Source organism: Mustelus asterias, chromosome 20, assembly GCF_964213995.1.
Source record: "Mustelus asterias chromosome 20, sMusAst1.hap1.1, whole genome shotgun sequence".
NCBI classification, from domain to species: Eukaryota; Metazoa; Chordata; class Chondrichthyes; order Carcharhiniformes; family Triakidae; genus Mustelus; species Mustelus asterias.
Window position 1 is genome coordinate 1,506,470 of NC_135820.1, and position 21,513 is coordinate 1,527,982.

Sequence of the window (21,513 nt, forward strand, 5' to 3'; positions counted from 1 at the left end):
TGGAGTGCCTTGTCATCTGATAAGCGGCCCTGAGTGCTTCTTTAATACACATGCAGGCTTCATTTCACCAGCCCCTTGCAGAATGCTACCACTTGAAACTGAGATGAAATTTGTCTGAAACCTCGATTTGTGACAATAAACTCCACCGCAGTGGAGGAGAGGAGGAAAGCCAATGCTTTGCCAGTGAGTTGCACTCGACCGCCTCCCCCTTGCCCCAGGTGCTGAATAACGATAATGATTCCTGTGATTATCCATTCCTCTGTAAACCCCTATCCTGTCAACGTGCCTGTCTGGTTATCACCATTTCAGTGCACTTATACATCAATCTCCTGACAGTTTCCACTCAGGTTGTTAAGCACGGGACAAGCACAGAGCCTTTATTGCCGCAGCTCGGGAGAAGCAGACAGCATTGGAGAGTGATCGGCTGACGGAAAGGTTGCCTGGTTCAATGGGGCTGGACAGTGTGTTCATTGCTCTGGAGGTTGCCCTTGGTGTGGGGGTCATTAGTATGAACCTGCTGGTCTGTGCCACTGTGTACTTACACAGAGAACTCAGGACGCTGACGAACTACCTGATTGCCTGTCTGGCCATGGCAGACCTGAGCGTGGGGGCCCTGGCTGTCCCGTGCTCCATCCTGCTGAGCCTGGACCTCACCGTCTGTTTTTCCGGCTGTCTGCTGCTTGCCTGTTTCCCGCTCGTCACTACACAGTTCTCTGTCTTTGTGCTCCTGGCCATCGCCATTAACACCCATCTGAAAATCCGACAGCCAAGCAGGTAAAGCAGAAAGGCTTTGGCCATTTCATCTGGCGTTGACACAGACCTGACTCGACTAGTCTGACGCTCCCTCCCTCTGTCTGTCCTCCCATTGTCCCTATCTCTGTAACCTCCTCCACCCCCGACAACCCTCCCTCCCTATCTGTGTAACCACCTCCAGCCCCAAAAACCTACCCTATCTCTGCACTCCTTCCAGTTTCCACAACTATCCGAGATCTCAGCATTTCTCTAATTCCAGCTTCTTTTGCAATCCCCGATTTTGATTGCTCAACTGGAGAGCCTAAAACTAAGGAGTAAAGGTCTCAGGATAAGGAGTCACCATTTTGGATGGTCAGTACTGAGGAAGTGCCACACTGTCAGAGGGTCAGTGCTGAGGGAGTGTTGCTCTGTCAGATGGTCAGTACTGAGGGAGTGCCGCACTGTCAGAGAGTCAGTACTGAGGGAGTGGCCGCACTGTCAGAGAGTCAGTACTGAGGGAGTGCTGCACTGTCAGAGGGTCAGTACTGAGGAGTGTGCCACACTGTCAAAGGGTCAGTACTGAGGGAGTGTCGCACTGTCAGAGGGTCAGTACTGAGGGAGTGCTGCACTAGCCAAGGGTCAGTACTGAGGGAGCGCTGCACTGTCAAAGGGTCAGTACTGAGGGTGTGCAGCACTGTCAGAGGGTCAGTACTGAGGGAGTGCTGCACTGTCAGAGGGTCAGTACTGAGGGAGTGCTGCACTGTCAGAGGGTCAGTGCTGAGGGAGTGCTGCACTGTCAGAGGGTCAGTACTGAGGGAGTGCTGCACCGTCAGAGGGTCAGTACTGAGGGAGTGCTGCACCGTCAGAGGGTCAGTACTAAGGGAGTGCTGCACTGTCAGAGGGTCAGTACTGAGGGAGTGCCGCACTGTCAGAGGGTCAGTACTGAGGGAGTGCTGCACTAGCCAAGGGTCAGTACTGAGGGAGTGCCGCACTGTCAGAGGGTCAGTACTGAGGGAGTGCTGCACTAGCCAAGGGTCAGTACTGAGGGAGTGCCATACTGTCAAAGGGTCAGTACTGAGGGTGTGCAGCACTGTCAGAGGGTCAGTACTGAGGGAGTGCTGCACTGTCAGAGGGTCAGTGCTGAGGGAGTGCTGCACTGTCAGAGGGTCAGTACTGAGGGAGTGCTGCGCCGTCAGAGGGTCAGTACTGAGGGAGTGCTGCACCGTCAGAGGGTCAGTACTGAGGGAGTGCTGCACTGTCAGAGGGTCAGTACTGAGGGAGTGCTGCTCTGTCAGAGGATCAGTACTGAGGGAGTGCCACTTTTCTGAAGCTGATGAGGTCACTACACTTCATTGATGGTGAAGGGATGTGCTGAGATGCTGCCTAGGACTTTTCTTAAGGGAAATGTAATCCTGTAGCTGAACTGGAGGAAGTACATGGCAGGGTTCCAGCGATGGCACCGTCAAATGAAACTCTGCCTCATTTCCTTTTTCAATTGTTCCCCAGGTACAGAATCCTGGTCACCAAGAAGCGCATCACCGTGGCGATCTCCCTCTGCGGGATCTCGGCGCTGATCATCGGCTTCACCCCGGTGATGGGGTGGAACTGCTCCGACACCTTCATCGCCTCGACGGCCAATGTCACCATTCCTGCCGAGAGGTCCATCCTGAGGGATAAGATCTCTCTGGTGGGCTTCTTCCCTCGACCGTTCGATGTCGCGAGACCCGCTAATGGCAGCCGGATGGCCGTTGGCCTCTGCTCATTCCACCATGTCATCTCCTCCAACTACATGGTCTATGTCATATTCTTCTGCTGCACCCTCCTGCCCCTCTCGGTTATGTTCGGGATTTACACGGACTCATTCCGTGTTGTCCGCCAGTACTTCAACAATCAGCAGTTCCGATCGGCCAAGCGCAGCGAGATCCAGACCGCCAAGACCCTCTTCCTGATGGTGGGCCTCTTCTGCCTCTGCTGGTTGCCCCTCAATGTGGTGAACAGCCTGGTCTTCTTCTGCCCTGCCTGCAGCTTGCCCTCCTGGCTGGCGAACCTGGTGGTGGCCCTATCGCACCTCAACTCGCTCATCAACCCGATGGTCTACGCATTGAGGAAGAAGGATTTCGGGAGCGCGTTGAGGGGGGTCTTTGTCCACCATGTCCTGTGTGCTGCCAGGTACAAATCTTGCATCTCCAGGTCGAAGGTCGGCCCCGTGTTCCATGTGACGAGACCCTAGCCATCAAGATGTGTGGAGGGGTTGTGGCTGATGGATGCTGGCATGGTGTAACTTCACATGGTTCTCACTTGCTCTGCCACCCGCATAAAGCTAAGCTCATCCAAAACTCTCTGACTCATGTCTTAACCCTTGATGACCCATCTCCCCTGTTGCTTGCTCTCCTACACTGACTCCAAGACCACCAATTCCTGCCCTTGCTTCAAAGTTGCTTGATAGTCTCAATCTTTCCAATGGTGGAGCAATGGAAATTGGGGAATGGACAGGGGTATGGAATTTGAGCAGTGCAAAGATCTCCGATCCTTGTACAGGTTGGGGGAGGTCACAGAGATAGGGAGGGTTGTAGGACTGGAGGAGGTTACAGAAATAGGGAGGGTTGTAGGGGCTGGAGGGGGTTACAGAGATAAGGAGGGTTGTAGGGGCTGGAGGAGGTTACAGAGATAGGGAAGGTTGTAGGGGCTGGAGGGGGTTACAGAGATAGGGAGGGTTGTCGGGGCTGGAGGAGGTTACAGAGATAGGGAGGGAGTGAGGCTATGGAGGGGTTCGAACACCATTATAAAAATATTAGAAGTGAAGCATGATTGGATCCGGGATCAGTGAGCACAGGAGTGATGGGTAAACAGCATATAAAAGAAATACAAAGAGTCTCACCATTATCCCCCTGCTGCCTGGTGCAGAATGTCTGTGCAATTTTGATCTGTAGTCATTGTCACAACAGCCTCAGAGTCCACAGCAAAATCCCACCAACAGCGATGTGTCAATGATCAGGTACCTGTTTCGTGATGTTCCTCAATCAATAATTATTGGCCCAAGACAGAAGGGAGAACTGTTTTTGGTAGCTGTGGGATTCTTACATTCCCCAGAGGACAGGTGGGGTCTCATTTTCATATTTCTCTGGAAAGATTGCATCCCCTCAGTACTGACCCTCTACTATGTAGCACTCCCTCAGTACTGACCCTCTGACAGTGCATCACTCCCTCAGTACTGACCCTCTGGTAGTGCGGCACTCCCTCAGTACTGACCCTCTGACAGTGCATCACTCCCTCAGTACTGACCCTCTGGTACTGCGGCACTCCCTCAGTACTGACCCTCTGACAGTGCGGCACCCCCTCAGTACTGACCCTCTGACAGTGCATCACTCCCTCAGTACTGACCCTCTGACAGTGCGGCACTCCCTCAGTACTGACCCTCTGACAGTGCATCACTCCCTCAGTACTGACCCTCTGACAGTGCATCACTCCCTCAGTACTGACCCTCTGACAGTGCAGCACTCCCTCAGTACTGACCCTCTGACAGTGCATCACTCCCTCAGTACTGACCCTCTGACAGTGCAGCACTCCCTCAGTACTGACCCTCTGACAGTGCATCACTCCCTCAGTACTGACCCTCTGACAGTGCGGCACTCCCTCAGTACTGACCCTCTGACAGTGCGGCACTCCCTCAGTACTGACCCTCTGACAGTGCGGCACTCCCTCAGTACTGACCCTCTGACAGTGCGGCACTCCCTCAGTACTGACCCTCTGACAGTGCGGCACTCCCTCAGTACTGACCCTCTGACAGTGCGGCACTCCCTCAGTACTGACTCTCTGACAGTGCGGCACTCCCTCAGCACTGACCCTCTGACAGTGCGGCACTCCCTCAGTACTGACCCTCTGATAGTGTGGCATTCCCTCAGTATTGAGCCTCTGACAGTGCAGCACTCCCTCAGCACTGATCCTCTGACAGTGCGGCACTCCCTCAGTACTGACCCTCTGACAGTGCGGCACTCCCTCAGTACTGACCCTCTGACAGTGCGGCACTCCCTCAGTACTGACCCTCTGACAGTGCAGCACACCCTCAGTACTGACCCTCTGACAGTGCGGCACTCCCTCAGTACTGACCCTCTGACAGTGCAGCACTCCCTCAGTACTGACCCTCTGACAGTGCGGCAATCCCTCAGCACTGATCCTCTGACAGTGCGGCACTCCCTCAGTACTGACCCTCTGACAGTGCGGCACTCCCTCAGTACTGACCCTCTGACAGTGCGGCACTCCCTCAGTACTGACCCTCTGACAGTGCAGCACTCCCTCAGTACTGACCCTCTGACAGTGCGGCACTCCCTCAGTACTGATCCTCTGACAGTGCGACACTCCCTCAGTACTCCACTCGGACTGTCTGTCTAGATTTTGTGCTCAAGTCTTTGGAGTTGATTTTGAAACCTGACCCGAAACACAAGCTCTGTATTTCAGTCTGTATATTAGCTATGAAATGTGTTTGAAATTGTGAATCCTTCCTTGGGAAAGTGTAATTGTGCAAGAGTAAATTATGACAATTGTGGTGCAATGTATTTGTGAGAATAAATGAAATAAATGGAATGGTGTGTTTTTTTTCTCTGGGTTTTAAATGAGAAAAGCAGTTCCAGCCAGGATCAGCGCAATATCAGTAACGATCGCTCTCCTGCATCACAGTCCATGTCATTGCTGCCCTGAATCTCTCTCTTGACTATTTCTTCACTGTGAGAACTTGGGCATTACGTAATAGCAACAGCTTGTATTTATTTCGCGCATTTCAGGTAATGAAATGGCATGAAAATGCTTCACAGGAACATTATAAAACAAAATCTGATTCTGAGCCTTGAACTGCCCAGAGAACATGGTTAACGGGAGCAGGGTCAGGTGTTTGGGTCTCTGAAGCCTGCTCCGCCATTGCTAAGATCATGTCTGATCTAATTGTAGCCTTAACTCCACTCTGCTGCCCGCCCCCATGACCCTCGACCCCTTTGTCAATCAAATCTCTACCTCAGCCCCAACCTGGTGGTAAAGTGGTTGGCACTGCTGCCTCACAACGCCGACGACCTGGGTTCGATTCCTGGTTTGGGTCACTGTCTGTGTGGAGTTTGCACTTTCTCCCAGTGTCTGCGTGTGTTTCCTGCGGGTGTTCTGGTTTCCTCCCAGTCCAAAGATGTGTGAGTTAGGTGGATTGGCCATGCTAAATTGCCCCTTCGTGACGGGGATTAGCAAGGTAAATACATGGGGCTACGGAGATAGGGCCTGGATGGGATTGTGGTTGGTGCAAACTCAATGGGCCGAATGGCCTCCTTTGGCACTCTATGATTCTATGAAATCTATTCAATGAGTCGCAGCCCGCACTGTCTCTCTGGGGGGAAGAATTCCACGGACTAACTCCACCAGAGAGAAGAAATTCCTCCCCATCTCCATCTTCAACGGGAGACCCCCTCATTCTGAAACTGTGCCCCCCCCCCTCAGTTCTAGATTTCCCCTACAAAGGAGGGAAACATTCTTCCAGCATCCACCCTGTCAACCACCACCCCCACTCCTCCCCAGAGTCTGATATGTTTCAAAAAGATCCTCTCTCATTCTTCTAAACTCCAATGGGTACCAGCCCCAACCTGCCCAAACCGTTCCTTATCAGACACCCCCCCAACTTCATGCCAGGAGTCGGCCCCCGTGAACCTTCTCTGAACAGTCCCCGATGTCAGTATATCCCTCTCTAGGTAAGGAGACCAGAACTGGACACGTGCTTCAGGTGTGGTCTCACCAGTACCCCATGCAGTTGTAGCAAGACTTCCCGACTCTTATACTCCATCCTCCCTGCAGTAGACCAACGTCCCATTTGCCTTCCTGATTACTTGCTGAACCTGGATGATGACTCTTTGTGATTTTTGTACAAGGAGCGCTGTCCAGGTCAGATGTTTCAAAGCTTGGTCACAGAAGTAGGTTGCAAGGACCATCATCAAGGAGGAGAGAGAGAGAGAGACAGGAGCTGCATGGTTGCACAGCAGTTAGCACTGCAGTCTCACAGTGCCAGGGACCTGGGTTCAATTCCCACCTCAGGTGACTGTCTGTGGAGTTTGTACATTCTCCCCGTGTCTGCCTGGGTTTCCCCCAGGTGCTCCGGTTTCCTCCCACAGTCCAAAGACGTGTGGGTTAGGTTGATTGGCCACACTAAATTGACCCTTAGTGGCAGGTGGATTAGCAGGGTAAATACGTGGCATTATGGGGAATAGGGACTGGGTGAGATTGTTGTCAGTGTAGGCTCGATGAGCTGAATGGCCTCCATCTGCACTGTAGGGATTCTATGAGGAATTCCGGAGCTGGAGGTCGGAAGCTTCTCACAGGATCAAATGTGACGGCAGGTTTACGGACAAAGTAGCTGAATCTCAGACTGTTGTCGGGGGAGAGATGGAGAGCTGGTGGCTGATGAACAGAATTTGGATGACACCTTTCGTGAGCTAAGTGGTGGGAAGCATTCTTTTCTGTGGGCCTCATGGCAGAGAGGTTTGTGCACTCTTACCATTCTTCGGGAGATGGCATCAGGAGTTCCTTGCTCCTGTTTGGACCAGCGATGGTGGCAAGGTCACCATCTGGCACCAAGGGGGCTTGGTGCCAGACAAAAACTCAGCCCGAAAGATCCTCCGTGGCAGAGCAGCTGAAGGAAAGCTGTCACCACGACAACGAGGGCAGAAGAAGCCTGCAGTGGCCAGGTGGTCTCGCTCATTGCGGTTTGATGCGTCACCGAATCTGATCACCAACGCCTAAAAATCATGTGGACAACGTTGGTGCCCTAAGTTCTCCCAAAGTCCCCTGCCGGCTTCTACCAGGGTCCGTGATCCATAGCATACAGTGTGTCGGAGACAGGCTCAATTGTGACTGTCAAAGGGCAACTGGATTATTATCTGAAGAGAAAGAACATGCAGGGCCATGGGAAATGGCAGGACTGTGGAACTCGGTAAATTGTACCTTCATAGAACCTGTGATAATACAATGGGCTCTTCGTTCCTTGATTCTCTGATCTAGGTTATTAAGATGTGGAGATGCCGGCATTGAACTGGTGTGGGCATAGTAAGAAGTCTCACACCAGGTTAAAGTCCAACAGGTTTATTTGGAATCTCGAGCTTTTGGAGCACTGCTCCTTCAGGTGAGTGGAGAGATATGTTCTCAAACATGGCACATATAGACACAAACTCTTTTCGAGTGATGTTTCTGTTGAAAAGTTGTTGCTAGAAATTTGTCACTGGGAAGTTTTTGTTGTAAAACAGTTGCCGGAAAACTGCAAAAAACATGTTCTTATGTTTTTTTAATTCAATTTGTGGGACACCGCCATCGCTGGCTGGCCAGCATTTATTGCCCATCCCTCGTTGCCCTTGTTCAGAGGGCAGTTGAGAGTCAATCATCTTGCTGTGGCTCTGGAGTCACATGACCAGGTAAGGACGGCGGATTTTCTTCTCCTAAAGCACATTAGTGAACCATATTTCTGACAATCAACAATGGTTTTATGGTCATCATTAGATTCTTAATTCCAGTTATTTTTTATTGAATTCAAACTCAGGTCCCCAGAACATTAGCTGAGTTTCTGGATTAATAGTCTAGCAATCAATACCACTCGGCCATCGCCTCCCCTGTTGTGGAAACCGTTGCTGGAAAGTTGTTGTATAATGGTTGTAAAGATGTCGTGAGAAAATACTTATAAAGTTATCACTGGAAAGTTATGAGAAAATTGTTATAAAATTTTTGGTGTAAAGTTGTTAAAATATTGATAAAGTTGTTGCTGGAAAGCTGTTATTATAATTGTTGCTAAGTTATTGCTGGAAAGTCGTTGTTGGTGTATTGACGCTATTCAGTTGTTGCTGGAAAGTCGTTGTTGGAGTACAGTTGTTGTTTTACAGTTGTTGCTACAAAGTTGTTATTGTTGCTGCTTGATCATTCCCTCCACCGAAATGGCTTCCTCCTGAGTTCACCCATGCTCAACAGCCGGGCGGTTATCTTTACCAAAATGGCCTCCCCTTCAGGCGCTACGAGATTGATGCTAACGCTGCACCTTTACCAAGATGGACGCTGCCGCCGCGCCCTCCTCACGGCTGGAGGACGCCACGCGGGGGCGCCATGACGCTTTCCCCAGCCGTTCCTATACTATGATGGCCACCCTCCCCGGCCGCTGCATTACTGACGATCGCACCGCCTGCCACTACCAAGATGGCGGGCGTGACGTATCGCTCCTCGGCCCACGTCCTCCTCAGCCCACCAACCAATCGGCGGCCGCTCCGCGATCTCGCGAGGCGGCGGGAGTTGCGGCCCCTGTGAAATGCGGGCGAGCGGCCCCGTGCCGGCCTCTTCCTCCCTGGATCCGAGCAGGAGGCGACAGGCAGCGAGGTGAGGGAGAGATCGAGATTATAGACTGGGTTAGAGCAGGAGAGAGCATGGGGAGGAGGAGATACGGATGCAGAGACTGGGGAGGGAAAGCAAAGGAGGCAGCAAGGTGAAGGGGCAGGGAGAGAGAGATAGATAGAGGGGATAGAGCAGGGGGAGAGATAGAGGGGATAGAGCAGGGGGAGAGATAGAGGGGATAGAGCAGGAGGAGAGCTATAGACTGTGGATGGAGCAGGAGGCAGCATGCTGAGGGGGAGAGACAAGGTGTGTGTATATACACTGAGGGTACAGGAGAAGCACAGGGCCGCATGGGGGAGGGGGGAGAGATGTATACTGAGGGTAGACCAAGGGTAGAGGGAGAGAACTGGAGGCATCATGGTGAGGGGGCAGAGATAAGGGTATTGTACATTGGATGTAGAGGATAGGAGGTACTTACCAATTTCTCCATAACTAAAACTCTGGTGCCAGCAGCATCCTGGTAAATGCCCTCTGCACATTTTTCACTGCTATCACAGCCCTTCTAGGACCAGCACCTGTACTGTAGCTGTGGCTTAACTAACATTTTATATTGGTCCAGCATATCCTTCCTTAAACTCTCTGCCTTGGCTAATAAAGGCAAGTATACCATGTACCTTCAGAAATCACTATCCATCAGTCATATGACAAGGTAGACCAGGGAGAGAGGGAAATGGATGCAGCAAGGTGATTTTTGTTTTGGGGGCGTGAGCACAGAATGGATTTATCTGGGGTTAGAAGATGGAGAGGGAGAATAAGAACTCTAAGAAGGGAGGGGGAGTGAAGATATGGGGATGTGGTTGAAGATGGTTAGAACAGTGCAAGAGTCCTGATTTTTTTTGGGGGGGGGGGGCAGAGTGTGCAACAGTGTTTATTGTTGATCCTGACTTTGGGAGATTTCATAGAATCCCTAAAGTGCAGAAGAAGGCCTTTCAGCCCATCAATCCTGCACAAACAATAATTCCACCCACATATCTATCCTGCTAATCCCCCTGACACTAAGGGAGAATTCAGCATATCCTATCCACCTAACCTGCACATCTTTTGCCTAGTAAGAAGTTTAACAACACCAGGTTAAAGTCCAACAGATTTTCTTTTCTTTTTCTTACTGTGTTTACCCCAGTCCAACGCCGGCATCTCCACATCATGACGACCATCTTTTGCCTGACAGGGGAAACCGGAGTCCCTTGGAGGAAACCCACGCAGATATGGGGCAAACCTCCTCAATTGCCGCCTCTTCCCTCCCAAAACCCATGTCTCCTGGTTATTTGATAGGAAACAGATTGTAGAAAATTCCTCTGACCCAGCTAGCTGGTGGAACTTTGTATGAGGGGCCACCACTTGCCGAACCGTTTGTGTGAATCTTTGGGTCAGAAACCACTCCAGCTCTCATTCGGATATGGTTTTCACAGCCTGCGGTGGTGGTCCAATCCCGAGAGCCCCATTCTTCTCTGGGGTGGTTGGGGTTGCCTCTTCCCCTCAATCATTTTTAATCTTGCTTGGGTCACTCTGAAGTCAGTGCTTCTCTGAAAGCCATTGTGCTTTTAAACAGAAATTGAATGGACACTTGAGGTGAATAAACCTTCCGGCACTCTAGGATAAGAGTGTGTGAATGGGACTGATTGGATTCAGTATTTGATTATGAAAACCACAACTGGGACTTGAGCAGAGACAGAATGTACCTCCACCCAGAAACAGTTTTCCTATGCGTGTGATGGAGAGGAATAAAACACATCTCCTGCCCAGAGAGGCCTGCTGAGGGGCAGAGCATGTGTTTTAAATTGATGTTTGCCTTTCTGTTGTGGTCCATTCACTTTATGCTTCGTTTCTTTTCAGATGCCTGGTGTAACAGTTAAGGACGTGAATCAGCAGGAGTTTGTCAAAGCTCTGGGTGCCTTTCTCAAGAAGTACGTATTGAATGTTTGCAGTGCCAGTTAGCGGGGATTGAAGAATGCTTTCAGATAACTTGTACAAGCTTCCTAAGCAGTTACCTTTCTCTTTATTTCTAAATTTTCATTGTTTTAGTCTGAGGTGCTGGGATTCGTTGTAAATGGATCCATGCACTAGTGAGTTTTGATAGGTTTCAGCTGATCTGCAGCTTCAGACTGTACCCAAACTCGCACGGGGTCCTGGTGGTCCATGTTGCCGCGGCCCCAATCTGCTCAGCCTTTCACATAAGACAAAATCCTGCATCCCAGGAATCAGCCCAGTCACGTCCTCTGAAATCATTCCAGTGCAATTATATCTCCTGAGGCAAGGAGACCAAATCTGCACACTCCTTGAGGTACACAGATGTTGTACTGCAACTTTCCTATTTTTATATTTAATTTCCCTTGCAATAGAGGACAACATTCCACTTAACCCTCCTAATCACTTGTACCCGTACGCTAACTTTGAGATTAATGTGCAAGTGCACCAGATCCCTCTACCACAGTATTCAGCAGCCCCTGTGTAAATAATCTGCCTTTTTATTTGGTGTCTGGAGTGGACAGCCTTGCATTTTACTACATTTGTACTCCACCTGCCAGATTTCTTGATCACTTGCTTCACCGGAGGATTCATAGTCTGAGGTTTACAGCATGGAAACAAGGCCCGTCGGCCCAACTTGTCAATGCCGCCCCTTTTTTAACCACTAAACTAGTCCCAACTGCCTGCATTTGGCCAATATCCTTCCATACCCATCTTACCCATGTAACTGTCTAAATGCTTTTTAAAAGACAAAATTGTACCCGCCTCTACCACTATCTCTGCAGCTCGTTCCAGACACTCGGCATCCTCTGTGTGAAAAAATTGCCCCTCTGGACACTTTTGTATCTCTCCCCCCTCATCTTAAACCTATGCCCTCTAGCTTTAGACTCCCCTACCTTTGGGAAAAGATATTGACCATCTAGCTAATCTGTGCGCCTCATTATTTTATAGACCTCTAAGTTTCCTAAGCTCCCGGGGAAAGAGTCCCAGTCTATCCAGCTGCCCCTTATAACTCAAACCATCAAGTCCCGGTAGCATCGTAGATAATCTTTTCTGCATTCTTTCTAGTTTAATACCCTTTCTATAATAGGGTGACCAGAACTGTACACAGTATTCCAAGTGTGACCTTACTAATGTCCCATACAACTTCAGCAAGATGTCCCAATTCCTGTATTCAATGTTCTGACCAATGAAACCAAGCATGCTGAATGCTGCCTTCACCACTCTGTCCACCTGTGACTCCACTTTCAAGGAGCTATGAACCTGTACCCCTCAATCTTTGTTCTGTAACTCTCCCCAAGCCCTACCATTAATTAAGTCCTGCCCCGGTTCGATCACCTCCCATTTGTCTAAATTAACTCCATCTGCCATTTGTCAGCCCACTGGCCCAATTGATCAAGATCCCGTTGCAATCATAGATAACTTTCACTGTCCACTATGCCACCAATCTTGGTGTCATCTGCAAACTTACTAACCATGCCTCCTAATTTCTCATCCAAATCATTAATATAAATGACAAATAACAGTGGACCCAGCACTGATCCCGAGGGTACATCACTGGTCACAGGCCCTCCAGTTTGAAAATCAACCCTCTACAACCACCCTCTGTCTTCTGTCATCAAGCCAATTTTGTATCCATTTGGCTACCTCATCCTGGATCCCGAGATTTAATCTTATGCAACAGCCTACCATGCGGTACCTTGTCAAAGGCCTTGCTAAAAGTCCATGTAGACAACATCAACTGCACTGCCCTCATTGACCTCCTTGGTTATCCCTTCAAAAAACTGAATCAAATTTGTGAGTCATGATTTTCCACTCTCAAAGCCATGCTGACTGTCCCTAATCAGTCCTTGCATCTCTAAATGCCTGTAGATCCTGTCTCTCAGAATACCTTCTAACAACTTACCACTACAGGTGTGAGGCTCACCGGCCTATAGCTTCCAGGCTTTTCCCTGCAGCTCTTTAAAACAAAGGCACAACATTTGCCACCCTCCAATCTTCAGGCACATCACCTGTTCCTTTGCAGAATCTTCGTCTTTAAGATGCTTCTTAATAGCCAAGATTTTAATCGTGCCCCCATTTTGGCTGCATCTTCAGCTGCCTGGGCCTTGTAATTCCTTCATTAAAGCTCACTCCGTTCCGGGTTATGTAATTTAAAAATCTTGTTCCAACACTTGGGTGGGTAATGATCAGTTCCAGAACTTGCTGTTTTGAAACTTGTCTGATTCCCAGGGAGATTTCTCATTTGTCTCTACTTCCAGGTCTGGCAAACTAAAGGTGCCCGATTGGGTTGACACAGTGAAGCTGGGCAAACACAAAGAACTGGCACCTTACGATGAGAACTGGTTCTACACCCGAGCTGGTGAGTGCGATCAGCGCAATTTCCCCACTGGCTATTTCAGAGCTCTCCTCAGACCCCTTCAAATCGCTTGCGAAATCTGAAAGGGCTGAGTTTCCACAGCCTGTCCATACACAACCTGCACATGATGGGTCAGCCTCCCATTGCTTGCTGCACTGTTTCAAAGGGCTTGTTGTTGCAGTGATCAACTTGGGAATAATAGAAAATATAACACTTTCACATCCACTGGATGTCTCAGTGGAGTGTCTTCTGAAGCGTAGTCACTGTTGTAATATAGGAAATGGTGGCTGCCAATGTGTATAGTAAGCCCCACAGGCAGTAGTAATAACCCAGAGGATTGTTTCTTTGTACTGTTGACTGGATAAATATTGGTCAAGATATTGGTTGAAATGGCATCTTTTACCATCCACCTGAGCAGGCAGGTGGAGCCTTGGCTTAAGCCCTCGTAACAATGCTGCACTCCCTCGGTATATCACTGGTGTGTCAGCCTCAAGTTTCGTGCTCCCAAGTCTGGGGAGTGGAAGTTGCACTTTCTGGTGAAGTGAGAGGGAGCGACCCATTCCTGAATCACTCTGACACTATCTGAATCATAAAGTAAAACACTGCGGGTGCCGGGAACTTGAAACCAGAAAGAAGTTGGGAATTCTCAGACAGGTTAGCCAGCATCTCTGAAGGCAGAAAGAGAAACAGTTAATACTTTTTGGGTTGTTTGAGTTCCGATGAAGGATTTGAAACTATTAATTCTGTTTCTCTCTTGTCAGATCTGCAGTATGAGGGCACTGTCTCTTTCGTTGAAAGTAAAGATCCTAACACCATGTTTTTATTTTGTTAGAAATGGGTTCTCCTCTGTCCTGGCCAACATTCAACCAGTCCTGTTTTTTAAAAATAAATGAGCCTGTTATGTTTTGTTCTGTTGTGGGATGTTATGAAACTTGCATTTTCTTATATGGGTAATGTGAAGATGCTCTTGTTGGATAGTCGGTGTAGATGGGCCGATTCGCTGCCTCCTGCACAGTAGGGATTCTATGGCTGATTCCCATTGCGTCCTCCCAGCAGTCATCAGCACGCGTTGGGTATTTCCAGCAGGAACTCGAGGGAGTCATCGTCTCAATAACTGATCTCTTTGGGTTAAGTTTGTTTGTGTTTTGAACCTCTGTTGTATTGTAAAGGGAGGTTGTAGAAGCAGTAGAGTCAGCCATTTGGCCCATTGTCCTTGTGCCGACTGAGAGCTGTCGAATTGGCCTCACTCCCACTTGCTTATCCCCATATTGTTGCAAATCTTTTTGACCATTTGAAAGTTACTAATAAATCTGCTGCTGCCACTCCATTGCAAGAGTCAGGAGTGGGACATTTGGCCCCTCGTGTTGGCACTGCTGGTCAATGATATCATGGCGCATCCGATTCTGCCAATAACCCCAATTTCCTTACAAACCCTTGAATTCCTTTCAGTCACAAATCCGGCTAATGCAGCCTTGAATAAATTTAGTGACTTGAGCCAGCCTCCCCTTCTGTCTGGGAAAAGAGTTCCACAAGTTTAAGGGCCTTTGAGAGGAGGAGGGTGAGGGGGATTCATCTTCTCTCAAATGGGACACCCCTTGTTTTTAAACTGTATCTCTTAAGGAGACCAAAACTGTATATGGTGCTCCAGATGCAGCCTCACGACTGCTCATTATTAAAGATGAGATTGCGGAGTACTTGGAAGTGCATGATAAGGTAGGACTGAGTCAGCAAGGCTTCATCAAGGGGAGATCATGTCTGACAAATCTGTTGGGACTTCTTTGAGGAGGTAACAAGGAAGATAGATAAAGGAGAGCCAGTGGACATAATTTATTTAGATTTCCAAAAGGTCTTTGACAAGGTGCCACATAGGAGACTGTTAAAAAAAGTTAAGAGCCCATGGTGTTAAGGGTAAGATCTGGCATGGATAGAGGATTGGCTGACTGGCAGAAGGCAGTGTGGGGATAAAGGGATCTTTTTCAGGGTGGCAGCTAGTGACCTCAGGGGTCAGTGCTGGGACCACAACTTTTCATATACGTTAACGATTTGGAAGAAGAAACTGAAGGCACTTGCTAAGTTTGCAGATGATACAACGATATGTAGAGGGACAGGTAGTATTGAGGAAGCAGGGGGGCTGCAGAAGGACTTGGACAAGTAGAGAGTGGGCAAAGAAGTGGCAGATGGAATACAATGTAGAAAAGTGCGAGGTTATGCAATTTGGAAGGAGGAATGGAGGCATAGACTAATTTCTAAATGGGGAAATGCTTAAGAAATCAGAAACACAAAGGGACTTGGGAGTCCTTGTTCAAGATTCTCTTTTAAGGTTAACGTGCAGGTTCAGTCGGCAGTTAGGAAGGCAAATGCAATGTTAGCATTCATGCCGAAAGGGCTAGAATACAAGAGCAGGGATGTATTTCTGAGGCTGAATGAGGCTCTGGACAGACCCCATTTGGAATATTGTGAGCAGTTTTGGGCGCCGTATCGAAGGATGGATGTGCTGGCCTTGGAAAGGATCCAGAGGAGGTTCACAAGAATGATCCCTGGAATGAAGAGCTTGTCGTATGAGGAACAGTTGAGGACTCTGGGTCTGTACTTGTTGGGAGTTTAGAAGGATGAGGGGGGATCTTATTGAAACTTACAGGATATGGCAGGGCATGGATAGAGTGGACGTGGAGAGGATGTTTCCACTAGTAGGAAAAACTAGAATCAAACTCAAGCTAAAGGGACAATCATTTAAAACCGAGATGAAGACTAATTTCTTCAGCCAGAGAGTGGTGAATCTGTGGAACTCCTTGCCAGGTCATTGAGTGTCTTTAAGACAAAGATAGGTTCTTGATTAATAAGGGGATCAGGAGTTATGGGGATGAGAAAAATATCAGCCATGATTGAATGGTGGAGCAGACTCAATGGGCCGAGTGGCCTAATTCTGCTCCTGTGTCTTACAGTCTTATGCTCTGAACCCCCGCTGCTGTAACGTCACTAGGCTAGTAAACTGGAAGTTCAGGCTGATGTCCAGGAGGTTATGGGTTCTTTATGGAAGGAATGTCCTTTTGGGAAAGGTAGTCGCTACATGAAACTTCAGACCCACAGCAATGCGGTTTACTCTTGATTACCCTCTGTGTTGGCTGCCCTAACCCTGTCTGACTCCAAAGCCTAACCCTAGCGAGAGACACAGTTCAGGTGGCAGTTAGGGATGGGCCACAGATGCTGGCTCAAATGCAGTGGGGTGGGTGAGTGGCAGCCCACCCCCCACTGTGATGGAATCCCAAACTCATTCTAAGTCCTTGCTTGTTTCAGCCTCCACGGTGCGTCACCTGTACCTGCGGGGTGGCGTTGGAGTTGGCGCCATGACCAAGATTTACGGCGGACGCCAGCGGAACGGTGTGAAGCCCAGTCACTTTAGCCGTGGCTCCAAGTCTGTGGCCAGGAAGGTGCTGCAGGGTCTCGAAGGACTGAAGATGGTCGAGAAGGATCCCAATGGGTAAGGAACCGTTGTGATAAATGTGGGGCGTGCAATCCTGCATTTCCTGGTGACGTTAGATCAGTGAGATGTTGCCCTGGTTTCTCAGTGTTAAAGCGCTGGGATCCTGCTGAACTGCTGTGTTCTGTAGAATGTACAGAGGCAGACCATTTGATGCAACTAGTCATTGCCAGTTGCCTCTTGGTGAATCTCTTACCGCCAGTACATTCAGCAGTGTTTCCACTGAACAGTTTTATGGACTGCTCAATCAATGGTCTTTTGTCAGCCTATTTTATGCCTTTTTCCCTTCTGTTTATCCAACTTCCCACAGTTTGCTACTCTCCTCAGTCCTGCCTTGTGTTAGCCAGTTCCACCTTCCACTCTCTGGGTGAAGAAATTTATTTGGAATTCTCTGCTGGACTCTCATATGATGGGCAATCATTTTGGTCACTATTTGCAGGATTTTCTGTTTGCCCAATCCATCCCTTTTTGTAATCTTTCGGTCAATTCACCTCTCAATCTGATTTTTTTTTCCTGCTCATGCAATCATAGAATCATACAGTGCAGAAGAGACCCTTCGGCCCATCAAGTCCGCACTGACACATTAGAAACACCTGAACTCCCACCTAATCCCATCTACCAGCACTTGGCCCATAGCCTTGAATGTTATGACGTGCCAAGTGCTGATCCAGGTATTATTTTTAAGGATGTGAGGCGTCCCGCCTCCTCCACCCTCCCAGGCAGCGCATTCCAGACCATCACCACCCTCTGGGTAAAAACAAAATCCCACATAAACCTCCTGCCCCTCACCTTGAACCTATGTCAATTTGTGACTGACCCTTCAGCTAAGCTGCTCCATATCCACTCTGTCCTTGTCCCTCATAATCTTGTACACCTCGATCAGGTTGTCCCTCAGTCATCTCTGCTCTGACAAAAATAACCCAATCAGAGCCTGATTTCTCCAGAAGCCAGCCTCTGGACAATCAGCTCTGCAGCATTTTTCAAATGTTTAAAATGTTCCTGTCTTGCTGCGGTTCCCACCGGGAGGCGCTCTCGGAAAAAGAGTGAATTCAGCCAGTGTTCCCTCTCCTGGTCTCTGAACAGTAATTCCTCACTTCTACCCTAAACCTCCTGCCCCTCACCGTGAACCTTTGTCCCTTTGTGACTGACCTTTCAGCTAAGGGGAACAGCCGCTCCTTTTCCACTCTTTGTCCCTCATAATCATATACACCTCTATCAGGTCGCCCTTCAGTCTTCTCTGCTCCAACGAAAACAACCCAAGCCTATGTAATCTCTCTTCATAATCTAAATGTTCCATCCCAGGCAGCATCCTGGTGAATCTCCTCTTTCTCCAGTGAAATCACATCCTTTCTGTAATGTGGTGTCCAGAACTGCGTGCACCACTCTAGGAGTGGCCCCACCAAAGTTCTATACAACTCCAACATTCCCTGCTTTTGGGTAATCTATACCTCGATTGATAAAGGGAAATGTCTCATCTGCCTTTTCCCCACCCTATTAACATGCCCTTCTGTCTTCAGAGATCTGGACAAACATACCAAGGTCCCTTTGTTCCACAGAACTTCACAGTGTCATGCCATTCATTGAATGCTTGTCAAATTATTCGTTCCAAAATGTATGGCAGTGATTGTCAGCATTGCTGACTGGACCAGTATTTGTTGCTCGTCCCTAATTTCTCAAGTGGGATTCAGGGAGCATTCTTTTTAAAAATTCACCCACATTACTGTAGCTCTGGAGTCGCACATAGGCCGGACCGGGTAAGGACGGCAGATTTCCTTCCCTAAAGGACATTCGTGAACGAGATGGGCTTTTCCGATAATAGTTTTGTGGTCAGCATTAAACTTTTAATTCCAAATTTTAAAAAATCCAAATCTCTCCATCTGCCATAATGGGATTTGAATCTGGGTCCCCTGAGCATTACCCTGCTAGTCCATTGACAATACTACTACACCTCTGCCTTCCTTTTCTCTGGGAAAGAGGTACAACCTGTTCAATATTTCCAGTATGATCTCTGTTCTGGTATCATCCTTGTAAATCGTTTCTTGTATCTTCCCTCATACCTCTGTCCTCGGAATGTGGAGACTAGGACACTATGATTGTGTAGAATGTGGTTGTCTTGGGTGTGTACGACAGCTTTTGCATTCTGTCCCTCTAGAAGTGAAGCCCTTGCGTTCGTTTTATTTTTTTTCATGGCCTCTAATTTGTATAATCAAATCCCTGGATCTTTTAGCTCATCTGATCTGGTTAAAGGATGGTTGCTACTTAAATTCCCACTTCCTGTGGGATAGTGCCTCCCCAGTGCAATTCGATAGCTCCGTGTGGGTCACTGGGGCTAAGGGAACTTGGGAGATGTACATGCAGTTTTAGAAATTGAGAGAACTCAAATTTAAAAACAAACCCAAGCCTGGAAAGCTAAAGCTTGACCTTGGCTTCCAACTGGCGTCATTCCGGTAGCCAAGATCCACGTCGGGGGTTGCTTCCATTTGAAATGTTCCTCCTCCAAAAATACCCCAAAGGTTTCTACTTCAGAGCTTGTGCTCCTTGTGTGTGAATGGGATATCGCTCAGCAGTTTTATGAGCTCGTCAAATCACCACCGCGGTTTATTTTTCTTTGGTGAATGCCATTGCACAACTTGCAATTCTGCCCGTTTTTTTCAGCGTGGAATCCTCATGACCCATTATCACACCTTGTGTAGAGTCTATAGAATTTAATTCTCTGCTGTTGTGATGTTCTGCTTGGTTGGTGTCTGCAATGTTGACCCACGTCTGCAAAGCCCTATTTCTGTATTACATTCTGGGTGGATACACCCACAGAGTTGCAGGTGTAGTATTTGAAGTGAACAAACACTTCAAGCGCAAGCAGTGTAACATAATTTAACAGAATAAGTAAAATGCTGATTTTATGCATTAATGTCTTTGCTACAGTGGCCGCAGACTGACTTCACAAGGGCAGAGAGACCTGGACCGAATTGCTGGTCAGGTGAGAATTTCAATTTGTATAAACAGTTGATAAAACCTGGGTGATGGGAATATTACTGAATGGTGTTAAAGTTATGAAATTTTACGCTGATTCTTAAACCTTGAGTAATTGAGCTATTTCCCTGCACTAAAAATCTTATCAAGCCATTAGGAACACAATCAGGACCTTTTCAACAAATAAGCCCACATATATTGTATAACATCACCTTCCAGACCTATGACCTCTACCACCTCAAAGGACAAGGGCAGCAGATACCTGGGAACACCACCACCTGGAGATTTCCCCTCCAAATCACACTCCATGGGTGGCATGGTGGTTAGCACTGCAGTCTCAGTGCCAGGAACCCAGGTTCAATTCCTGGCTTCGGTCACTGTCTATGCAGAGTCTGCACGTTCTCCCTGTGTCTGCGTGGGTTTCCTCCGGGTGTTCTGGGTTCCTCCCACAGTCCGAAAGGCATGCTGGTTAGGTGCATTGGCCATGCTAAATTCTCCCTCAGTGGACCCGGCCAGGTGCTGGAGTGTGGCAACTAGGGGATTTTCACAGTAACTTCATTCCAGTGTTAATATAAGCCTACTTGTGACACTAAATAAATCCTGACTAGGAAATATATTGGCCATTCCTTCATTGTCACTGGGGTGAAAATCCTGGAACTCCCTCCTAACAGCACTGTGGTTGTACCTACACCTCGGGGACTGCAGCAGTTCAAGAAGGTGGCTCACCCACCTTCTCCAGGGAATGCATGCTGGCCTGGCCAGTAGCACCTGCATTCCTGTGAAAGAATTAAAAGAAGATGGATGATGTTATGCAGAAGTTGAACAGTTGACATATCTGTTTCTTGACTAATTTGCTGAAAATTTCTGTTTCTGCAGGTTGCAGCTGCAAGCAAGAAACACTGAATGCGTGCGTCATATTTTGGAGAATAATAAAAGCCATTAGTTCTAACTGCACCTTTTTGGGTGTTTTTATTCCAATCTTTAGTCAGCTGTTTAGGTTGACGGGGCCTTCTAATACTGATCATTGCCACTCTGTACAAAATAACTGTGTGCATGTGTTCATTTGCATATTGTTTACTTTAAACAATCCATGCTGACTTGCATTTATTTGTCCATAGTTTACTGAGTGCCATTTTCTTGGCCATCTGCACCTGGTTGTTCCTTTTGTTGGTAGATGTGAAGCATTCGCAATCCTGCAGCTCCTTTGGCATTATCTTTCTTTCATGAGGATTAGAAGATTATGATCGCAGCCTCTTCTGATTCCTGCAGAGATTGAAAATCCGCTGCAGCACTTGGGGAAGAATTTCCCAGCAAATAGTCACAGCGATAACTGTTTTGTGCTGTAGTTTTTCTACGTTTCTATAACTGGCAGCATTCAAAATTCAAGCTGGCTTGAAATACACTAGTGAAATTCTGGTTAGCCACGCATTCTGTCCACTGTCAACCAAGTTCTTGTATTAGTCTAATATTCCCTCAAACTTGCTTCTGACTGTTCAACAATAAATGCAGATGCATGTGCAGTAAATGAGGTTCCCAACTTCCAATGTCAGTACATTCTAGAATTTAAAGGATGCCTTGTGGCGGACGTCAACTCAAATGAAAGTATTTTCAAAATTAA

The 21,513-nt window shown here is 48.2% G+C and overlaps 2 protein-coding genes across 2 annotated transcripts; both read left to right on the plus strand.

Moving 5' to 3' along the window:
• The first annotated feature begins 448 nt into the window (after positions 1-448).
• Positions 449-7,497, plus strand: LOC144508721 (adenosine receptor A2b-like). The gene is made up of 3 exons (XM_078237029.1): positions 449-774; positions 2,239-2,901; positions 7,266-7,497. Exons 1-3 carry the CDS (start codon positions 449-451, stop codon positions 7,495-7,497), a joined length of 1,221 nt encoding a protein of 406 aa, XP_078093155.1.
• A 1,515-nt stretch (positions 7,498-9,012) lies between these two features.
• Positions 9,013-20,844, plus strand: rps19 (ribosomal protein S19). The gene is made up of 6 exons (XM_078236229.1): positions 9,013-9,108; positions 10,957-11,027; positions 13,350-13,450; positions 16,742-16,925; positions 19,848-19,902; positions 20,772-20,844. The coding sequence occupies exons 2-6, from the start codon at positions 10,957-10,959 to the stop codon at positions 20,796-20,798; spliced, it is 438 nt and encodes a 145-aa protein (XP_078092355.1). The 5' UTR covers positions 9,013-9,108; the 3' UTR covers positions 20,799-20,844.
• The last annotated feature ends 669 nt before the right edge of the window (positions 20,845-21,513 follow it).

What these genes read in the sequence shown, in the direction of transcription:
- rps19 (XM_078236229.1), top strand. Translation starts at nt 10,957, where the DNA reads ATGCCTGGTGTAACAGTTAAGGACGTGAATCAGCAGGAGTTTGTCAAA. An exon ending in CTGGGTGCCTTTCTCAAGAA is followed by an intron (nt 11,028 to 13,349) that starts GTACGTATTGAA and finishes CTCTACTTCCAG; the next exon opens with GTCTGGCAAACTAAAGGTGC. An exon ending in TGGACCGAATTGCTGGTCAG is followed by an intron (nt 19,903 to 20,771) that starts GTGAGAATTTCA and finishes CTGTTTCTGCAG; the next exon opens with GTTGCAGCTGCAAGCAAGAA.
- LOC144508721 (XM_078237029.1), top strand. Translation starts at nt 449, where the DNA reads ATGGGGCTGGACAGTGTGTTCATTGCTCTGGAGGTTGCCCTTGGTGTG. An exon ending in AAAATCCGACAGCCAAGCAG is followed by an intron (nt 775 to 2,238) that starts GTAAAGCAGAAA and finishes ATTGTTCCCCAG; the next exon opens with GTACAGAATCCTGGTCACCA. An exon ending in CATGTCCTGTGTGCTGCCAG is followed by an intron (nt 2,902 to 7,265) that starts GTACAAATCTTG and finishes ATTCTTCGGGAG; the next exon opens with ATGGCATCAGGAGTTCCTTG.